General features: G+C 37.2%; 1 protein-coding gene across 4 annotated transcripts in view; it reads right to left on the reverse strand.

Moving 5' to 3' along the window:
- Window positions 1-23,870, reverse strand: part of LOC137281839 (fibronectin type-III domain-containing protein 3A-like) — a 150,469-nt gene that overhangs the window by 42,854 nt on the left and 83,745 nt on the right. For all 4 annotated transcript variants that reach the window (XM_067813477.1, XM_067813476.1, XM_067813479.1 and 1 more), the window contains one exon: window positions 1,821-1,981. In XM_067813477.1, the coding sequence (XP_067669578.1) occupies window positions 1,821-1,981 (161 nt within the window). The remainder of the gene's footprint in view (window positions 1-1,820; window positions 1,982-23,870) is intronic.

Consider the following 23,870-nt stretch of genomic DNA (forward strand, 5'->3'; position numbering starts at 1 on the left):
GAATCAAACCTTGACTTTCAGAATGACAAGTGAATGCATTAAGCTAGACCCCTCGTACCACCAGCATTGATACAGACTTGCACTGTAGCAGGACTCCAGATGAGGTGAGTATTTGCATATTATACTCAATAAAAATCACATTTACTCAATTAATTTCAAATGTGGGAGTACAAAAACGCATAAGAATCACTAAAAACCAAATGGGTCTATAATACCTTGTGTACTTTACTCAGTTAACTAAACTGCCTTGTATGTGATAATTCGTCCAGGCGCCTGAACTCAACAACAGTGTCAGCAAATGTTAAGTAATGCCTATGTGATTATACAAATGCTGTTAAAGTCATAGCCACTGTCCGGAGTTTACCGCAGTAGTCACATGACTTCAATGTTGAGTGTTTGAAAATGGCTGCCAACTATTTGGCAATATAAGAATTACAAAAACTTAGGTCTGTTGAGAAACATTTATATTCATATATTTAACATGCTAATTAACCAATAAGGTTAAGATACTCTGTGCAAAAGTACTGAACTCTTTAAACTAGTAGGAGCATACAAAATGCTAGTTACTCCTCAAAAAGTGCAATTACTCATATATAAACAGACATGGGACTATATACCCAAATCCTTGAAAAATTATCTGGAGCTTGGACTACAGTGTTTTTACTGACTGTAGGCCACTGATGAAGCCTTTCCGGCCTGTAAACCACATATCTCCTATCTTGTAAATGTCCCATCAGCTGATCACCCTGCTAGTCTGTAACAATCACTGGATATCTTGGGTGACACCTTTCACGTCTTGAAAGCCAACAACATGTCAAAAATCGATGTTGAGGTTGTGAAGAAAAAGCATGTGACGTCACTTCAAAAGAGCTGTCATTCAATCCTGCTTATGACGTCCAGGTCCATCCCTACCTAAGGCGTGGGGAGAAATCAATGCTTCTAGTACTGTGTGTAGTTGTAGCTATCGCAGAACGTGATTGACCTGGACAAACAATACTGAGCATGACAGTCAGTGATTGGCTGTCAACTTGACCCACTGATATTGAGCATAGCAACTGTTCCGACATAAAGCCATGAAGGTTATTTACCTGTGGGAAGCCTCCACTCTTTTTCCACTGAGATTCATAAGCATCCAAACATGCCGTTTGATATCACTTTCAGTGTCCAGTTATGGTTTAACTATCATAAATATATATGTCAAACATTTAAACGGGGATTATGTTCTCTAGTCTTTAGTTCCATCTTTGTGTATCAGAACTGGTGACAATGTCAAGCTATTGACTAATAGGTTGATCTCACAATACTGAGTAAGGTGACAAAGAGAGCAGGTTTTAAATAACTAGGACAAGCTTTGATGCCAATCTGCCCATCAGGATCACAATTTAGATTCAGGAAGTGTCCTAGTTGGCTAGAAGAGGTCTTGACATCCATGACTATTCCAAATACTGACATCTTATTTTGAATTTTATACCTGTGTAAACTTAGGATAGCAATACAGAGGTGCAATACAAATGACATGGTCAAATTCCGTATTGAACCACAGATTCTGTATTGAACCCTTATCAGTTCTACTTTCTCCAAAGCTCATAAAGCTCATATAATAAACATAAAATGTCATATTCTTGCTTCTGGATGTTTTTGTATTGAACTCAAAGATGTCATAGAAGATGGAATGACTCAAACCCATCTATACTTATCGTCCTCATTCCATATTTCACCAAGCTGCACTACCACAGTGAAACGAGAGCTGTAAAGTGGCTGATTATTATTCAAGGCCGGTGATGCAAGTCAAAAACAAATTCTAATCAGCTTGTACTGACCGTCATAGGGCTTCCAGGAACTGGAGGTTGTGGAGATAAGATGACATGTGTTAAAATTCCGTATTCATCAACTATTTGTTGCACCATGTGACCGGGTGGCACCTGCATTGGCATTGGTAATGGTGGGCCATTGTTGGACACCATCCTCACAGTTGCTGGGCCTGAAACAAACACAATGTTTGTGAATTCACAAAATAAACATATCAGACTGTCAAATGGTGCATAAAAACCAACTAGCATGTTTCAGATTGCCAAAGGGCTAGATCTATATTTTTCAAACCGAAGACCTACTGTTTTCACTGTTTCTGCAGGTAATTGGTTACAATGTACCCATTGGTTTTGCAGACAATTAGCTACCATGTACCCATTGGTTTTGCAGGTAATTGGTTACCAGTTAACCATCAATAATGGACCAGTTATTGCTGCAAGTAATTGGTTACCATGTACCCATTGGTTTTGCAGGTAATTGGTTACCATGGACCAGTTGTTGCTGCAGTTAACAGCAAGTACCCTTTGTTTGGGTTTGCAGGTTTTAGCATGACTCATAGTTATGTTCACATAAACTAAATAATGACCTACATAGTCTCATATATCTTCCCTCCAAAATAAATATATTCTTATTTTCAGAAATAACAAAAAACATTCTCTGAATTAGAGAATATCAAAGTATAAAAGTGAATGCAAGCTCCAATCAGAGTGGCTGAAAAAGTTATTTGGGATAGGATCCCAAAAATTTTGACATACTTTCCACTGTTTATTTATTGTGATTTTTTCTCCCAAATTCCTAGACTGTTAAAGGAGAGACCACACAGCTCAGCAAAAAGAATACAATGAGTAAATATCAAGGGAATAAGTAGCATACTTGAAGTAAGAAGTAAGGCTATTATAGTAAATTAAGAAAGCTGCCACAATAAAATCAATATTAATGTCAAAACATGTAGCCAAAATGCCTGTCAAAGCTCCAACCAAAATAATCTCGCCTCCAGTAAGTTATTCTAACAATCTTAACCCACTACAGCCAAATTTGTCTCATTTTCAATCAGCTAAAAATACTGAGACAAAAACAGGAAAGAGACGGCTGTCGTTTCTTGCAGATGAGAATCAAAGTTTTCATGACTTTTTGAAGATGCTTTTTAAATGGCTACTTCAGTTCAATAACAGTACTCCAAAGTTAGCACAACAAACACGAACATCTACACCATATTTCCTGCTATCAGTGTTTTCATCGGCCTGCCAGGAAACAGAAACCATTCTTTATATCAATGTTGAAGGAAAGCAAGGAGACACATTTCACATCCTAACACTCCACAGACAATAATAGAGTCGCTTCCAGCAATGAGATGACTTGTTTGTTATACATACCCAGCTACTTTGAATGGCCTGTCATCACCAGTAATCTTCTTTTTGGCATACCTGTGCCCAAAAACTACACTTTCCACAGTCATTTGCAAACGTTTACTCCCAATTTGAAACTCCAGTGAGTATTATGTTTGCCGTCGTTTACACTAATGACTTGCCAAACATATGTTCAGAATGTTTACACTTCCAATGGTAATTAGGCTGTTCATTTTTTTATAATTGTTTTTTAAAAAACCAAATGTTTAAATTTTCTTGTTGCGTTGAACAGACATTGCTTAGAGTCTCCATCAACATCCAGCAAGATCTGCTCATTTCAACAGCTCTCAAAAATGAACCCAGTAAGCATCCAGGACACAAGTATCTGTGCCATTTACCTCTGTTTTATAACCAAATCCATCACAGTATATTTTTTTTTCAGGAAGAATTTCATAAATATTTTAGCCACCGAGGTCCATGTTCTAGGCAAGGGCTTCAAATACTGGACATATCTGTCATCAGAACTGGGTACACAAGCACCAGCTCACTAGACTAACTCCATCGTGGCTGTAAAAATAGCCTGCCTGTAATCAACCTGGCTTTGGACCATGTTCTCATTCACCCCCACACCTTGTGAGGCCGAGACAAAAAGGAAAAATACCACTGGTATTTTCAGAAGCACAGATAAAACATTTTAGTGCTCTGGCAAGTGTAGATTACTGTGGTGATCTAAGGCTGGCTTATCTACAAGCACACCCTCTACAGGTAGAGGAGAATGGTCCCAGTTGCCAAGTATTTCAAGATCTAGTTAGAAATCACTGCAGGTACAGACAAGACTCATATGGGAATGGCCTGCCAGGCAGTGTACTTGGTGATTATCTTGGCATCTTAATGTTGCCATTGTTTACATATTAGCTCCAAGGGCCTTGCTTGACTTCCAAAGCCACTTACACCTTTTAGAAACTTATTTCGCAGGGTCTGCTCTTCTGATACTGGCTAGGATACTGTTCACATTTCCTGTGATGACCAGGGAATGTAGGATACAAGCATTTGTGGATATTTTCTATTTGTTGCGCATAAAACCTCTTACTTCCAGACCTGTGAAGGTCCAGGGTAGAATAGGCCTTCAGCAACCCATACTTGGCATAAAAGGCGACTATGCTTGTTGAAGGAGATGACTAACAGGATCCGGTGGTCAGGCTTGCTAACTTGGTTGACATGTCATCGGTTCCCAATTGCACAGATCAATGCTTATGCTGTTGGTCACTGGATTGTCTGGTACAGACTCGATTATTTACAGAACACCGCCATACAGCTGGAATATTGCTCAGTGTGGTGTAAAACTAAACTCACTCACTTACTCTTACTTCCAACACAATGTTCTATAAGATGTTGATATCTTTTCATTTCAGATACACTAATGAAGCAGTCATAGGAGCATTCTCCAAATAATCATCAGTTTTACAAAATACAACCACAAGACAGTCAAACATGACATCATACATGATTTGAGAAATCTTCAACAAGATTTCTTGAAGTGAGTGATTTTGGGCTTGCATTGCTTTAAGCAATCTGCCAACAATATCACAGCAGGGGGCACCTGAAATGGGCTTCACACATTGTACCCATGTGGGGATGCACCAAGCATGATGAGCAAATGCTTTAACCATTATTCTGCCCTCCTGTCCTGGGAGGTCCCAGGAGTTCACTCTGATTCAAAATGATCCTAATTATTCAAGTTATTTCCAGCTTTGTGTGAGGGATAGGGCCATATATTATTCAGTTCATTGACTGGTATGTTTTTCAAAGATTTGGGTTCATAACCTGGGTTAATCTGAACCATTAACAGGATATCCAATACTACTAAGATCCTTTCTTGTCTGAAAATTTGCTTGATCCAGTAAAGAATTGATCTTCAGCAACCCATCCTTGTCACAAGAGGCGACTAACATGATCGGGTCAGGCTTGCTGACTAGGTTGACACATGTCACTGCATCTCAGTTAAATAGATCAATGCTCATGATGTTGATCACTGGATTGTATGATCGAGACTTTCTTACTAAGATTTTGCAACACACCTGGAATATTGCTGAATATGGCACTAAACAACAAACAAAGCAAGCACGATTCATCCTCTCTGTCTGGTAATGAACATGACGTTTGTGTTTTGTTCCGCCGCCACCTGAGCCAGCGCCACTAAGCCATCTTAACACTACAACTGCCTCAAGTCCTACGTCTTAGCACAGAATTATAAGAGTTGTTGTGTAAAGATTGTTTAGTAGACCATGGCGATGGTGGATATCTTCCCACTATGACCTGGCTGACGGATTGTGTCATTGTAACCAGCGAGGAGACACAGGACGATATTTACACTTGTCTCGTACCAGCGTGTAAAACATAAGCCAGATTATACATGACATGCCACTGAGATATAGATGGCTAACTTGAAAGCCAGTTTCACTCGCTCAGTCAGACTCTAAACACCTCATGTTTACAAAATATTAACCAAATAGCCTTTTCCACAAATCTCTTCCAACACTGCACATCAGATTATCAGGACATATCAGCTAGGATACACCTATACATACATATGAGGGCTATTTTCTTTTATGACTTGTTTTGTTTGAATGGCATCAGTTCAATAATTCTAAAATAAATGAATTATTTTGTGTCAGAAAATGGTGACATCACAGACAACATCATAGTGAGTGAGGGGTTGAACGCTTGTAACCAATTTTTCTGGAATATCACATCAGGGGGAAGACAGGGGCTTAACACATTGTAACCAAGTTGGGTATCGAACCTGGGTCTCCACCATGATGAGCAAACACTCTAACCAGTCTACCCACCAAATCTGCCCTTGTCATATGGAAATGCTTAAAAATACACAATGGCAAAATAAACAAATACACTTGCATGAAGTTGCATGTCAGCTGTTACTGAACAGTATCTTACATTACCTATTTCCTACACGGTAAATCTCCAGGCTGCCAACTTTAGCACCTCCAGCTAATTTTCAAACTGTTAGTGGAACATTAACAAGCCATTCCACCTTCCCAAAATATAACTTCCTTGGTATTTGTCGCCAAACTCTCAAAAAGAACATGTTCTTGAAACTGCAGAAAAGGGAGTTTCATGTTTACTGAGCACTGTGAAGAAACACTGAAGGAAACATGCTTTCCCCATTATGGCGTGGTGAAATTCCCTGTGTTTCCCATCTTCCAGCAACAGTCTGATGACATGGACACTGAAATTCTGCTTCTCTTTACCTTGCATCAACTGTTTTAAAGCAACTCTGTCCTGGGTCATATTGACCGATATGAAATTACTGCCAGAGTTTGAAATCAATCATTAGGGTCATGTTGTCATTGCCGTAAACATAATTGTAAACGTTAATGACTCTGAGGGTCTGATAATCAAGATGTAGACATGGACTTAGTGAGCAATATTTCAACAATATCACAGCGGGTGACACCACAAATGATTTTCACTTGTGATGTTACGATATTTCAAATGGCAGTTATATTAGATTTGATTCAACCATACCACATTAATAAAAATATACATGCTCACAAGTATTTATTGGTCATGCTTGCACATGTAAATACTGAACTCTCTTGATGTTAAAAAGGGAGAGGTATGCCTTTTAACAGTCTTATTTGTCACTTGAAATCATAATTATTCTTATCTCACTGCATTATGTACCATACCATTCTCGTTACTATATTCATTTTTCCTGATGCCAAAATATATTTCAAGTAGTAATAGTGTTCTTAAGAAATAATTTGCAGAGTATATACATATATATGGAATGCAATGTTAAAATTACATTCTCCAAGTGTCACTTGAGTGAGAGTGTTGGACTAGGATCTAGTGATGTTCAGTAGAGAGAGCAAAAATGTGGACAGTTAGTTTTGAAATGATTTCTCATGAGGCTGAAGCTTCAGCATAGAGTAAATGAGAGAGTTTTAGATCTACACCGCTTTTAGCAATATTGGACTATCATGGTGATAGAGGGACCATCAGAAATAGGCTTCACACATTGTACGCACATGGGGAATCAAACCCATGAACTACTCGGCTACCCCACTGACCCACGTCAGGACCGATTCTCAAGTTACAGACTGACACAGAAAACTGAATTTCGATTCTCAAATATTAAACAATCTAGACTGCCAAACTGTAGATTCGTGAGATGTTTTACTTGTAGAAGTGAGCTGGAGGCGATGATGAACCACATGTTGCTCCACTACTTGAGCCCTGTCGGCAGCCACTGGTGGGTGTGTCCAACATAACCCATGCTCTACTTCCTCACATATCACATGCACCCTTCATGTACGGCAGAGTGGTCCTTCCATTGTTTGCTTGTATGATGTAATGTGGATATTTTTCACTTTTACATGGTACGATTATTTATGAACGTTTTGTTATGTTCCAGTCAAGGCAATTTAAGTGCATAATTTTTATGAAGTTACACAGCACTGAACATCTGTACCAGCAATTTGGGGGTGGTGGGATCGCATAGTGGTTAAAGCATCTGCTCATCACACTGGAGATCCAAGGTACAATGTGCGAAGCCCATTTCTGATGCCCCCCTGGATGATATTGCTGGAATATTGCTAAAAGCAGCACAAATTGTACTCAATCACTGTCAGCAATTCATTTTTATCAATAGGATACTATTTTTCATCAATTACATAAATTGTAAAGAGCGTAAATAATATATTTGACTGAAACAGACCAATGTGAAAGCCTGTATGAAGGGAACAATCTGAAAACCTGTGATGAATATTATTGAACAGCACATACAACATAATTAACTAATAATTGTCATTTAGACTTAATATTTATCTCGAACTTTACCTAAAATATCAGCACTCAAGCAGTTTTACACAACAGAAATTAAAAGAAACCCTTCATTTCATTACTGATTTATTAATTATTGATAAGAATACATCTTTTACCTGCAAAGCCATGTTTCAAACATCTCCAATTGGGACCATCTCCACTCAACATTATGTCTCAACTATACTGAAGCGCAACCGGCAAAAATTGAAGTATAATTACCAGCTCACAGTCAACAGATATCTGTAACTCCTAGTTATATAATGTGCTATGTAAGTTAAAATCAAGACATTTCCTTTTGTCATATTGTAAACTGAAACTTACAAATACATACCATACAAAAATAGATTCATTCATTGCTCTGGTTTTTTCATTAATTAGATTTACATCTGCGATATGACTGGCTGAAGGGAAGGCTACAAATGGATGATTGACAGGTCGGGGAAAACCTGCATGAGGCCGACAGGAAGCAGATTGGTTGTGGAAGTCACGCTTACGAATTGTATTTGTATGGCGTCTGAACACAGTAACTCAGTAGCGGAAGAGAATGCAGAGGTGTTAGGTTAACATGCAACATGAAGTGAAGGGCACGAAACTAACATTAGCATGATAGCAAAACCCATGATATTTAGTGACCAGTAGTTAAACAGCATCTCAAGATCATGTAGAAAGTCAGATCCTGATTCAGTTCATTTTTAACTGGGAAATGCAACTCGGATACCAACAACAAAAAGTCAACATGTCAAGAATAAAATTGAAATTCCTGACATTCTGAATTCCCTGATGGATTTTCAGTATTGAAAACATCGCTCAGGAAAGAGTTATTATATAAAACATACCACTTGAAAATAGTTACATTTTACTGATGTGAAACTGCTGGATTTTCTCTCAATATATCACACACAGTGGATATCTGTTGAGAAACGGTGGTAATCCTGTCAGATATATGAATATATATCCCTGGTTAAATAAATCAATCTTGTGATAGTGGTCTTCTAGTACACGGTTAATGCCTCCAATCTTGTCGCTGATCAGGATTGAGTAGACAGCAGTATGTGACAACCCCTACCCAGGTGGCCCTACAATCTGCATGTGCCAGGTGCATCTGCCTCGTTAGTGCAGGTGTCACTTCTAGTATCTCCACATCAGCTTCTGTCAAACTGCATGCCACTGGTATATGCAACATGTGCACCAACACTTAAACAATGGACTCATTTATGTTAACATGTAACAGATGCCAAATTAGGTCCTTGATAAACATGAAGTTCTCCTACTGTTGTTAAAGATGCCGAATTATTACCACATGGTACATACAAAGGAGTATTGATTAAATATGTGTAACATTAAGGTATGTACACAAATGTTGGCCAAGGTCCATATATTTGGCAGAAATAGCTTTGAGCTTGTAAACAGCCTTCGTCAATCTCTAAGTGTATGATCGTAAGTAACACACTGAGCACCTCTGCTGAAAGTGCAAATGCATGACACAAAAATAGTATCGTATAAAAAGTCAATTCAAGCCTGATATCCCATGGCTGATAAATATTTTAACAGGAATACAGAACACAAACACTGACATTAGCCAGATGGGAATTTCAAATTCACAGAAAAACGGATCGTAGTCTGTGCCAAAAATATGTTCATGATCTTGTATTTTGGAGATTTTTTAGTAAATTTTAGCCTTAATGTATGGATTATTTTTAGCTAACCCTTTTAACACAAAGATATATTGCAGACTGAGATCGTAAATATCCACAATGATGATAATTTCGTAAAATTCATGTCTGGGAATAAAATACATGGTTGCAATCAGGAGAGCAGCATAAATAGACAGTTTGAAAGTTTCTTCCACTGGGTGTTTCACAAGTTTTTGCAAGTGTTTTACAGCTATTTTTGTGAACATGAAAAAGATAGCATGACATTGCAATAGAAGTAGATTTTACCATGTTAAAAAATACTGACACTCTGCTCCCAGAAAAATTTTGTGAATTATTGTTAGGAGTAGGGCCTGTCGTGCAGAACTAGGTATATACTCATTATTAGTACCTATCATCAAAAATATAATTTACTATAACATCCATATAGATAGCACAACAAATATAATACTAGTACTTACGGATGCCTTAGAAACAAATATCAATCTCTGTAATCACAATATAGGCTTGGCTCATAAATTTAATATAATAAAGCAAACTTTTGAAATAATTAATACAACTAAATTCAATAAATTTACAATGAATAAACTCCAGTCCAAATGTAAAGACATGTTCAGGCTGTCATTAAGTGATTCTCCCACATCAAACAACAAATTAAGAACCTACAGATTGGTCAACTCATCCATAAATCTTGAGAACTATCTATCTCATTGTAAAACCAAAGCCCATAGGTAACATTTTTCAAAACGACGTTTAAGTAATCATAAACTCAAAATTGAAACTGGAAGATATACAAAACCTGCAATCCCACTAGAACATCGTCTATGTGAAACATGCCATATCTTAGAAGATGAACAACACTATATAATATCCTGTTCTAAGTCGAGGAAAGAAAGGGAGTCACTTCTACAAACATTGCTTTTCATAATCAAGGCTTTGCTCCACTTTCAAGAAAAGAACAATTTTTAACAATTTTTTCAAACAGAAATCCTGAAACTATTTCTAAAATATATCATGATATTTACAATTTCAACTGAATCCTGTATATTGCCTCACATTGATTCCATTTGACTATACTGCATATGATAAACTGTAGTAATGTATATCATTTATGTATCTGTATTTCTATATGTCTGTAACTACTGTAACGTTCATATTTGTAGTTTATAGTATACTGTTACTGTTTCTTGACAGAATGATAAGCTATAAATAAATATCAAATGTCAAATAGTGACAGGGAGAAATCTTGGATGACTGATTGATAAATTGGCCCATGCTGTCTCTGTTTGATTCATAGTATTGAGAGTAACACCTTGTATCTTGCATTGATGTGTCTACTGATTCAATGAATCCATAAATCAAATGATTCAGTGAATCCATCAACTTCAAATGTAATTAAAGAAAAATACTGTCAAGGTTTCAGTCATATGAGTTTTGAGACCAACATTGTGTATTTGCATTGAAATATCCAATGATTCAATGAATCCATAAATCTAGTAATTCAAGGATTTCGTCTACCACAAGCGTAACTCGTAGTCAAAATGCACGAACTACTGACGGACAGAAATCAACAAGCTGTCGGAAGTACGGCGCTGGTAGCTAGCCACGATCATTCAAGATTTCAATAGCAGCTAATAAGGATATCCTGCAGTAAATCACGTTTCCTCATCAACTAATAACTACAGGTCGCCACACCTTCATGTGAAACCATCTGGGTCAGACCATGAGGAAAGTTAGCACACCTACAGTTTTAACCAACCAGAAGTCACAACTGCCTCTTTGGTGACATTGAGTTGAAGCAGACGGTCAGGATATGAATCAATGAAAGTAATTACCTGGGGTTTTCCCAGCTTGTAGAAAGTTTGTGTCTATACTATAATACAACAGGAAGACCAAATACATGCTTCACAGAATATCTTGAAATCATTAAAATGTTCCCTTATAAAAATCTACATGTTTGGGCCATCAAGGGGATGTCGTTTGTGAATGCATAGGTGCTATGACATTTTGAACATTCACTTATTCTAGAGTGTGATAACACATTTTATTGCACAGCATACCATTAAGAAACAGTGGCAATATCTTATAAACTATAAATAAAAGGATAAAAGACATGAGGCAATAGAAATACACAGAGATGATCACATAGTCTCAGTCTGATGTAAGGGGGAAGCCCAAAGTGATACTGGCCTGATCATTTACTATACTAGGGAAACCCAGAGAATAAGGTATTCTTCTGACAAACCTGAAACATTATCATGGAATCAAACCCGTAATAACAGGTTCCTAAAGACTGAATACCAGGAAATGTGGTGCCACTTGTGCCGCTGTGTCGTCAAGGTCATTTTCTATGAACTTGTTATTGACATTCTACTCACTTAAATCAGTAGGAAATATCAACATGTAACTTGATACTAAATAAAATGTGATTGAAATTTACTGTGTATGTACCTATGGCATTTGATGAATATATTTAATGTATTTTTTTTATAAATTCATATATTTTTACTGCTATCATAGTTGCATATTTTGTTTGCTTTTTGGGAACAATTATGATAAAATGGTATGGGTTGGTATCATTGCATCTTATTCTCTATGACGACCAGGAAGAGGACGTCTGATAAACCAATACGTAAAAATACAAATTTTCAAATCACAAACAGGATACACAAGCCTTCTATGAGTCAGAAACAAGCCCGTCAGAAAAATGTATCCGTCTAAAGATGTTTTAAATTTGACATCTGAAAAATATATCTTCTTATAAGTTCAACACCTTCTGCATCCTAGCCACTTGTTTAATTAAGAAGTTAATCTGATTTAATGCCCAGGAGATGCAATACTTATCGCAAAGGATATGCAGGACGTGACCTTTGGTATGCGCAAGGAAACTGATGATTGGCGTACATCAGAATGTGTGCATGAATGCCAACAATACATGGTGATTTCTGTGCATGCCCACATGTGCTCTTGGCCTGACTTCTCGATTAACTGAACATGTTGGATCGCATGTGTTCACTGTGGTATACAAAACATGTGTCTTTCAACCTCAGACATGTGGCCAAACTTGCAAAATATACAAGCCTTGATCAAAACTGTCATGTGTACATGCTATTGTGCAGTGTTGCACATTTTTTGGACAAATTCTAAAGTGCTGACTCCTATTCTCAGAATTGGGCGTGGAGAAAACATAAACTAGCACAACATCCAATCTAAAACAGACAGAATGGGTCTGGATTTCAGAGGTACTTGACTTGTTAACAAGTTGCACAGCAATGAAACATTTCACAATATAAAGGAAAGCCTTCATATGCTGGTCTAACAGTGAAATTTTCCACGTTTCTGAAAAAGAAACGAAGCCGTCAAATTGTCAGTCGTTTCGAATATGCATACGACAAATAGGGCAGTGTAGATAGCACACTCTGTTGATCAATTCCAAACTAACTCACTGCTTTGCTGGAGATGTAACACACAAATAAGAACTAAAACCTATTTGTGAAGCGACAGCATGATTTAAAAAACATGCAGTGAAAAATCTCGCAAATACCGTTGTAGGACTCAAAATCGTTTCTAATTCTCTTCACAGACCTGCAAACTGATTCACAGAGTTCTGGCACAACGAACCGCACTCTTTCACACCAGAATCTGAAACTGGGGAATACCCCTGACTTGCAACATGTAAATTGTGAATCATTACACAGAGATAAATCACGAAGAGGATGTTGAACAATAACAAGTAATTGACAATCCCTGGGATGGGAGAGCGACTTCACAATCATTCAACCTCGTAGAGCTATCGTAAATGCAAGAGGATCTAGTACTAAAATAGGACACGTAAAACATGACATGTTGGCATGAAAATCCTGAATTCTATTCAACACCTGAAACAGTGAACTTAGATTTACGTTGTTTTTAGCAATATTTCAGAAATATCACAGTGGGTCACCAGAAATGGGCTTCATACATTGTACCCATGGGGGAATCAACCCCAGGCCTTCAGCATGACAAGCAAATGCTTTAACCACTAGGCTACCACATCGCTCCTTCTCAAACATTACCAGAAACAAAATGATTCAGTGACTAACGCCACTGTATATGTTCCAGTGGTGTCCATGGTTCAAAGCCATCAGCAGCAATGGGCTTCAGACACATGAGTGAGTGAGTTTAGTTCTACGCTTGTAGCAATATTCCAGCAATATTCCAGCAATAATGGGCTTCACACATTGTACCCATGTTGGAAATAGAACCCGGGTCTTTGGTATAATGAGTGAACGCTTTAACCACTAGGCTACGCCACCACCCTTTCAGACACATGAAGAATAGACCTTGACCTACAACTCCAAGTGCAGACGCTCTAAACAGGAGGAAAACCAAGAATTTCTGTATGCAGTAGGCCATCAAATGCAAAAGACTCATTACTTTCAACCAACTGAGAACATGAGTTGAAACATTTTCCATCATTAAGTTGATAAGGACTGGATCCTGATATCTGAACATTCATCCTTGGAAAGTCAAAACACCCTGGAACCATCATCAGGCATTTGGGTCAAACTGACTTTATCTCGTCATTAATGATTTAACAACATGCTGCTTGTGAGACTGGTCTACTTAAACAGATGCTCTTGCTGGACTGAAGATCCCTTCCCTCTCTGTATACACAAATAAATGTACATTAGGCTAGGAACTGTTTTTATCTATCTCAGATAAGGCTCTATTGGGCTTCAGTATCTCTCCAAAATAATTTGATGGGAATAAATAGATTTTGAAACCTGTGACTAAAATGAGCATGATGGATTTTACTCTTACATGTGGGCTATCTCAGCCTCAAATCTCACCAGGCTCGGGATCATGTTAGAGGTGATCAAAGGTGTCTATAACTGAACTGCACAGAGGTCTGGAATACCTTGTATCATTGGATGTAATTCTCGGGAATGATTATGTAGAGGGTGGGTAAGTGAACGAGTGGTTTGTGTTAACAGCTGAACGAGTGGAGAGTGTGACAGGTGGGTGGGTAAGTGAATGAGTGGTTTGTGGAACAGCTGGATTAGAGGAGAGTGACAGGTGGATGGGTCAGTGAAAGAGTGGTTTGTGGAACAGCTGGATGAGAGGAGAGTATGACAGTTGGGTGGGTAAGTGAATGAGTGGTTTGTGGAACAGTTGGATGAGTGGAAAGTATGACAGTTGGGTGGGTTAGTGAAAGAGTGGTTTGTGATGAGTTGGATGAGTTGTGTGGTAGAGTGAGCAGCATAGTGGGTGATGGGTGGGTATGGAATTGACAAGGACCTCATGATTTGAAGAAAGATTTCCTAGGTGTTTTCTGTCACTCAAGCAACCATGAATTCAGGAATGGATTCACATATTGTACACACATTCTGGATTCAAAGTCAAGCCTCTGACCAGTGGACCACATCACTGCCAACCACTCCTGACAATGATGGAAATACTTTTTGCTGAAAATTCCTTACTTTGAACACAAACACTTCCTTACAGACATGATTACAAAATTCACAAGTAATGTCACAGTTCAAAATGGGTGTGTTTGAAACACAACTTGAGACAGCCAGCATTAAGTACAGCTCAACAGTCTTGCTGCAGGAAAATCCAACACAGAAGAGCGGGAACCATATTTTCCAACATGCTAATTACATAATGCAGCCCAAAGATAAAGTTACAATCACACTGCCTCAATGTGCTGATAAACATAATTGGTTGAAATTCTTGTAATACACTGAAAACAGAATGCTGGCAAACTGTAACAGGAATCCTGGCTTGTCATATTTAATTTACATGAACACCAGTTCTGGATCATAACTTGGTGCACAACTAGTTCGAAAATCTGGTTTGAGTTCTTGAAGTCTGTCAGCATTGGGATTTTGGGCTGGATTTCTTCAAGAACTTATCATGTGACATTTGATCTTGAAGGCGAATTTCTCGGAGCTGAAAACAAATTTTGAAAACAGGGCACAAAAAAGTGTTTTTGGTCTGAGAAACTTCCTCCCTCCATATGTTTGTATGAGATTCAGATCTGTTTTAAGTCTCCTACAAAAATGTCACCTTGACACACAAACTGTTTCAACAGATAAATCCATCCTCTGGTTCCACATGGGAACACTGCCTGTGGTTGCTGTGATTCACAACCACTTCATGCCAGGGAAAGAAATTATCTTTCATCAGTGCATGGACTAATGAAAACTCACCAGCAAACTAAAGAAGCCATGTTTTAAACTAAAACCTAGCTCGAATACAAATACCATAATTTACTCTCCCACTTGCCATCACATTGCCAGATACTATCATCAGCCATCTGATGCCAAAACCTTTCTCGCATTGAAATATATATCTGCTGAATATTTCATTGAATTTTGAAAAATGTCTGTCTGAAAATGCCAAACAGGTGTTGTGTGGTAATTTAGAAATGAGTTGAATATATCGGATATGGTGTAGTGGTGATGATAAGTACATTCTAACAGGTGTGCGTTTCCTTTTAATTTCTTTCTCTCAGTCAAAGCAACAAATCTTGAACAAATCAAATTTCAGGAAATAGTACAGCAGGTATCAACAAGCTGTTTCCAAATAACATGATAACAGATGCGTTTATGATACAACTAGCTTTCTGCTATATTACTTTGTACTGAGTTATGATAACTCACCTTAGACTTTCAAAAAAATGTTGTGAATTTTTAATATTTTGTGCATTTTATTTTAGTTCTATGGCTTCTGTGAAACTGAGACACATAAATGAATGGTGTTGCAAATCAGAATTTTTTAAAAACTTTAATGCATTTCCCATCATCAACAACTTCTGATTCAGTATACACAAAATCTCCCCATGAAATTCTTAAAAGATTCATATTTTGTGTAAAAGAAATTCAAGCAAGCATTCCTTTATCAGCACAAACATTTTGCTTTATTTCTGTTAGAAATGTATATCAATTGTGAAAACATTACTAAAAACCATAATAACAAAGGACATTTTACAGACGTCAGACTACTTCCCAGAGGACTAACTCCTACTGTGTAATGGGACAAACCTGGAATTCCAAGACCTATCAGGAGTATTTTGAATACCGCAGTCATTTAAAGTCAGTCAAAAAACATTAGAAACACGACCAAGTGCAGACACACTAATCGTCTGAAACCAAAATCATCAATGCATCAGTTCGAACAATAACATCCATTATCTGGCAGGCAGTGACTAGATGCCATCACTCACATGATTCACCATCCATAAAAACAAGTTCAGTGGTACAAAATATGTTACCTAATTTCAGGAAGTGTGTCAGTATATGCTTCCTACCTGTTTCCATCCTATGACTGTGTGGCATGCAAATCCCTGTTATGCAAGCCATGGTCAGTGGGAGCTAGAGACTGTACCAGCCAACCTCTATGCGTGTCACTGCTGGTGGACTGACCGCACCTATTGACTAACATGTGATGAACTGTACATTCAGTAAATATATTCAGCTGTTACCTCACTTGCCCTGATAGCAGATATGGATCAAATAGGCATCACCCAGTTTTCCATATTCACCATGAAGTTTGATATGAAGGAGGCAGGCTGGGTTCAGTGAGGTCGGCTGTGGGATATAAATCTTGAACTCTCAGTTGTGAGCCATAAACATTGGGGCAATCACAGGACCACCTTGCTTGTTTCATTTAGCTTCAAACACTCTGTTACATTGTTATGTAGTATCAGAGTAGGAAAGTCACAAAACTTTCAGCCAGACCACATGGCCAGTTTTGATGTAAAACTTGCCAGCCCTGATCAAAACTTACCTGCCTACAAAATATCTCCACATACATGTCTAAATTTTAACCAGACTCACTGGCAGGTGAATTTGAGGGTTTTGCAGATCGTGTTGAAAATAACGCAACCTGGGCAGTTGGGCAGGCAGGTATTTCGAATGTGGGTAGTATTACAGAATTATTCTTATGATAGCGTCATGGTAATTTCATGGCAGTCTAATGGTATTATCAAGTGGCTGTCCAGTGAATGTCATGGTATTGTCATGGTGATGTCATGGTATTGTCATGGTGATGTCATGGTATTGTCATGGTGATGTCATGGTAGTTTCATGGTGATGTCATGGTAGTTTCATGGTGAGTGAGTTTTGCTTTACACTGCAATCCACAATATACCAGCAATATGGACGCGCTCGACAGCACGAGCATCCATGCGCAAATGGGAACCAATGACATATGTCAACCAAGTCAGCAAGCCTGACCACCCGATCCTGTTAGTCACCTCTCACAACAAGCACAGGCTCCTGAAGATCAATTCTACTGCACATCTTCACATGTAGATATTGTCATTTAGGTGTCATAGCAATCTATGATATTGTCACAGCAATGGCATGTCAATGTCGTAGAGATGTCATCTGGATGTCATGGCAGTCTTATCATAATGTTATGGTAAGTCTTATAGCAATGTCATAGAAATATAATGATGTCTTATCGTAGCGTAGTGGTCCAGCAGTGAGCAACAATAGACGAAAGACCTGTACAAATAGAATTCTCTTCATGTAAACTAATCACAGATGCTACTCTGGTGTCATCAATACAATCAATATATTGACATTAAACAAGGCAGTATCATTCCTTATCTTTTCAGCAGGACAAAATATTAATAACTCTGAAAATCGAAGTTGTTGACATATTTGTTAAAAAACATGATTGTGATAGGATAAAAGGCAACTGGTTTGTCCAAAGTTCTATCAAAGTTCTAATGGTCATGGCACCATAATTCCTAAAATCATGAAAATGTGATTTGTCTCCAGTAAAATCAAGAAAAAAAAATCAATTAATCATAGAAATGTGTCTACAGAGATTATGTGACAGATTTTACTTATTCTCTTAAAATTGTAAATGAAAATGTTTTTTTTAACAAAGCCTTACCCTTAATTACATTTATTTCTCTAAAGCCCACAGATGCCCTAACTTATGGATCAAAACTGTATTATGCTGAAGAGAACAACCTGTCCATGCATCTCTAACTAAAATAATACACATCTGAGTAGATTTACATAAGTCTCCAAGGTAATAATAAATAGTTTTATGTGATAATTTCTAGACTAAATTAAAAACAGACTATGGTTATTAATAACAGACTGTCCACCTATACTCTTTGAAAGATAGAATTACTTTACATCCAATGGCTCAGCTTTCAGTAGAGTCTTGGAGCAAAGCTAGAATTTGGGTCCAAAAGGCAGAAACTTTGACAAACAAATCATTACTTGAAAGCAGCCTAAATGCCTGTTTTATGTGACACTGTAAGTGGAAGATACAGAGTAGCAGGACATAATCCTGTCAAGTCACACGAAACATTAGAGTGGACTGTCATACAGTCTTCAAGAAGCTATAGTCTTCTTCTCACCCTAACACACAACTGATGGTCATCATTAATAAAAGTGACAACGGTGACAAAATTACATTACATGACAAAATGACAACACTTCATGTTCAGGCTCCCTGTTGTCAACCATTCAAAGGTCATTACATACCGCTAAAGTGACAGCTCTTTGACATTTGTGGAAAGTATGACAGATCGGTTGAAAGTGAAAGGATCCAAAAAGGTTTGTGACATTGTCTTTTAGTGATGATTGACAGTTTTGAGATCATCATCTCATTTTATCGAGGGTGAAATAAATATTTGTTATCAGTAACACATAAACTGCTTTCTCTGTTCGGAAAAAAATGTTCAATAAGGACCTGAAATAATTCAATTTATTAGTTCAAATAGATGTGCATTGTGGACTGATGTAATTTTAGCATCATTTTCAGTGAATTTACTGTTGCTGCTGCTGTTCTTATTTGTCCACAGAATGGCATGCTAGTGCATGTGTGCAATGTTGAAAGTGGGAGTGAACAAGGAAATGTCATTTGTCTGTCCTTATTAATCATTTATCAAATGTTGTTTTAGTTTTCAATTATAAATGAAACTGATGGTTCAAAATAAGGTAAAATATGTCAGATTGCAAGGTATCCTTGATATTGTTGAAACAGAACTAGAAAAGTTTTAGTAACACAGAAAACTAATTTGTAAATAATCCATCATTTCAAACGTCCTCTCACCGGAACATATAAATCCAGTAATAAATCAATTAAGAAATAACTGTCAAACACAATAACGACACAACAATCATGCAATCATTAACAATCATCCTGACACCCATGATTCAGAAGACACTTAATTGCCTATGTATCTTGTCTATGGTGCAATAAAACTGCCAACTTTTTCCTGTCTCTAGTCCATATGATGAGTTGGTAGCCTGGCCAGGTATCATTCCAAACAATGCATGTTCAACAAGCAGTGCCTGTCTGACTCCAATACTCCTGTAGGTTGATATATTGGTGAAATAAACAAACCATCTCACAGTCTAACTGTGTGGAGGTCATGACACCCTTTAAAATTGATTACTTGTATATAGCTGTATAACGTTTTCATGAAGTTTCACGTGTTTCAGTTGCAATGAAATTTTTAACTTGACAGATTCAAACCTTTACACTCCAAAGCAATGTGTTAAAAACAGATGAAAACTGGAAAGTGACAAGATTTTGTTAAAAACAGTATTTTAGAAACACATTTAAAGGGGTTTTACATGGTATGTATCCTCATATATCCCTTCAGACAACTGAAACTACAGCCATGTATATGTGTTCTACAAAATTCTAAAATACAGATCAAAACTACATTTGTAGGAGTATCCGATTCAGTTTTGGGTCTTGGCTCTATTGAGCCAATTTAAAAACAAAAATATTTTTAATTAATTTCATTTCAGAAACTAAAATTCTGTTTTTGCCCTCACAAGCTAATGCTATTTTCTGTCATTACATAATTGTTGCCATTACTTGTGAACAATGACTGTCAATACTTGTTAACATCATCTGTAGTTAATTCTTATTAGTACCGTTTGTTGCTATAAAATGTTAACATAATATGTAGCAATCCTATGTTGACAAAACGTATTGCCACTGCAGATTTACAGATTGTTGCCTTTCAATGTCAACATCACTTGTTGCTGTTATATTAACATAATATTGTTAAGATGATTAATTGCCACTACTTGTTAATATGATTGTTGCCTCAAATTGTTAGCATTATTGCCACTACTTGTCAATATGATTGTTGCCTCAAATTGTTAGCATTATTGCCACTACTTGTCAATATGATTGTTGCCTCAAATTGTTAGCATTATTTGTTGCCATTATTTGTTAACATGATTTGTTGTCATTATTTGTTAACATTTGTTGACATTACTTGTAAACATTTATTGCCTCTAATTATGAACATAATTTGTTACCAATATTTTCTTAACATAATTTGTTGCCATTACTCGTAAATAATGTTGTAACTACTTTCTAACATCACTTGCAGCCATCACTGTAGGAATGATATCTCAATGAACAAAATCTTCATTCCTCTCTAATTCAGCTGATTTTCAGGTAAGTATTTGCTAAAAGCCCAGTTTGTGTTTTGTGAAAAATGCACCAAAGTCCTTTGTCATACTGTTTTGTTCCTACATGTACATAAATAGCTTGTTGTACTCCATTGTTTCATTCACCCGATGAAGAAGTAAGAATATACTGCAAAACGTCATGACTCTTCACAATAAAGAAGTTGTCATCCATAAAAAAACTTGTGTCTTTATGTGAATCACTTCTAAATGCCGTTCAAACACTCATCTGACTGCAAAAATTTTATGGTTTAAGATCAACGCAGGCAGTGCTGTATTAAAATCTTTAACTACGCCAAGGACACATTATAATATATTTTAAATCCTGACTGCATCCCTCTAATTACTGTGCACTAATTACTGCTGTGCCAGTTGCAGCATCAAAAGGGTGTGATGAGGCTCTCCTGGTACAGCAGTCATTACACTGACCACAGACAGAGGATGTGGAAAACTGGTGGGTCAAAGTCTACAACCATGCCAACACATGGCCTCCACAACAAATTAGATTAACATTTCAGTTTATTCATCACCTTAGCAACAGGTCACTTGGTGGAAACTTATTAATTTTAATTATTTGATAATGGTTATGTTGTAATACATTTCCAAACGACCTTGGTAAGAGCATCGTGTCTATGACATTGTATGAGCTGTTAATGGTGTAGACTTCATATGTATGGTTAAACCAAGTAATTATATAACTTTATTAATAAAAATGCAGAAAGTCTATATTTATCCTAAATGATACATTCCTTTCTGTCATCAGTTGTGATGATGAAAATGATCGACTGATTGAGGTCTGGATCATCACACGTTAATGTTACGAAATACACAACAATGACAATATGAAGAAATGTCAGCCCTGTCGTGCCATTTTGGTTTGTGGGTGGGTGCTAGCTCCAAGTGTGGAAATGTGTTTTGCATCGTTTGACATTTGGCTGATATGGAAGAGATTGGTAGGAACAAGGCCTAGGTTGTAATTATTGACAAAATCCTGTCAGCATTATGACAGTGTCTGTGTCCGCTATGATATTTTCCCATGGAAGTCGCCCATGGGTGGCCCTGTCATTATGTGACAGTCACCTTACACAGCTTGGCTTTGTTCAATAAGGCCTTGTTCATTGAGCATTTTTTCTGTAACTTTTACACAAACACTAGCCACATGGCCAAGGAAATCCTGCCTTGATATGATGGCTTCAAATTTCATTTCATGTGCTGTACATTCTTTTATTTTCCCAGTAAAAATTACAAAGGCTATTGTCATTTCAGACCAAACATGACTGTTTTTGAAACTGCGGTTAAAACCACTGAAAGCATTAAGTCATCAAGTGTTGTGAAAGCACTTTCAATTTGAACAAAAGAGCTAAAAAGTATTGTGATCTCTCCTCTGACCTATATGTTCCCTAACGCAAGTATCTCAGGTAAACATAGTCTGTCTCACAGTCCATGCAATGCTTAAGCCCCAAATGAAGCAAATCTATGTTTCCTAAAGTTCTGAATCTCTCTCAAATGGGTTGTTTGTTACTATCTAAAATTATACATATTAAGAGACTAAACTTTAGTCTAAGTGAAACAAAAAACTGTGAAGATGTGCACCTCTCTACTTTCCCCAAATAAGAATCCTCATTTCAAGCTGCTGGTTTAGAGATAATCAGAATGTGCAATTTCAGTCAGTGTATTACAGTGTAAGAAGTACCTGTTCTCTCATTCCTGCACCCAGTGGGTGTATCCTCATATTTTTCAAAGAAACTCAGGCCAAATTTCCCCTTATCTAAATCACCAGCTTAATTAGATAAACTCCCCATCCCTGTCAATGCTTGGCCTTTAGCAGCTTCCTCCACAGATAGCCAAATCCAAGTGGTTTCATTCACAGGTTCAAACATTTTCAACTACTGCCATTTCCCAAGCTTCATTGCTCAACTTTGATAAGAAAGAGACACGGATCGTACTGTTAAGGGAGGGAAAAGAATGTGACTCAGGGACTGGGAATTTAGCTACCTGTGGAAATCAAGCAGCCACTGAGGAGAGGCCATATGTGTGAGCACAGCAGCCATACAGACAATGAAAAACTCACTGAAGGAAAGAAACTGCCTGAAAGAACGAAAGTTTACTCGGTGCATTTCCTATGTAAAACATGTAAAACGATCCTGCGTTATTTGTAAACTATTACAATATAGGTGGAATCTTTATGTTGAAACTGGTTGGCTGGAATCATTAGGTAAAGTTAACATAAGGTCCAGCCTATATTCATTCATATCACTCATTCTATCAAAGTCACTTCTTAAGCCCAGTAATGGCATTCCAGTTGAGTTTCAGCCATAAAAAACTTGTCTAGAAATATTAATTTCCATGGGAAAGTACACCAACACCTATCCTTAAACTTATTACAATAAAAAGCATACTAGACAAACCAACGAACGGTGTATATGTATTCACTTATTCAGTGCACATGATTGCAAGTAAAATTTAACATCATAATGTATTAAAAACTTGATAACCTTGTATTTCATTGAAATACGAAGAAAGCATTAACCACAAGTATCTGTTTATCAAACACCAAAAAACAGCCAGTACAATTACAGCTTGTCTGCTTGCTCAAAGAAATAAAATTACAACAATTTCTTTCAACAAAAAGTTATAGCTTATTTTCATGAACAACCTTATCTGTTTCAACATGCAAAAAAACTACAGCAAAAGTCATAAAACATTAACACACTCCTTAAATAAGGTGTGCCAACCTCAGTTTGTAACTTATCAGCGTGGTGTTC

This window comes from Haliotis asinina, chromosome 4 (genome assembly GCF_037392515.1).
Source record: "Haliotis asinina isolate JCU_RB_2024 chromosome 4, JCU_Hal_asi_v2, whole genome shotgun sequence".
NCBI lineage: Eukaryota > Metazoa > Mollusca > Gastropoda > Lepetellida > Haliotidae > Haliotis > Haliotis asinina.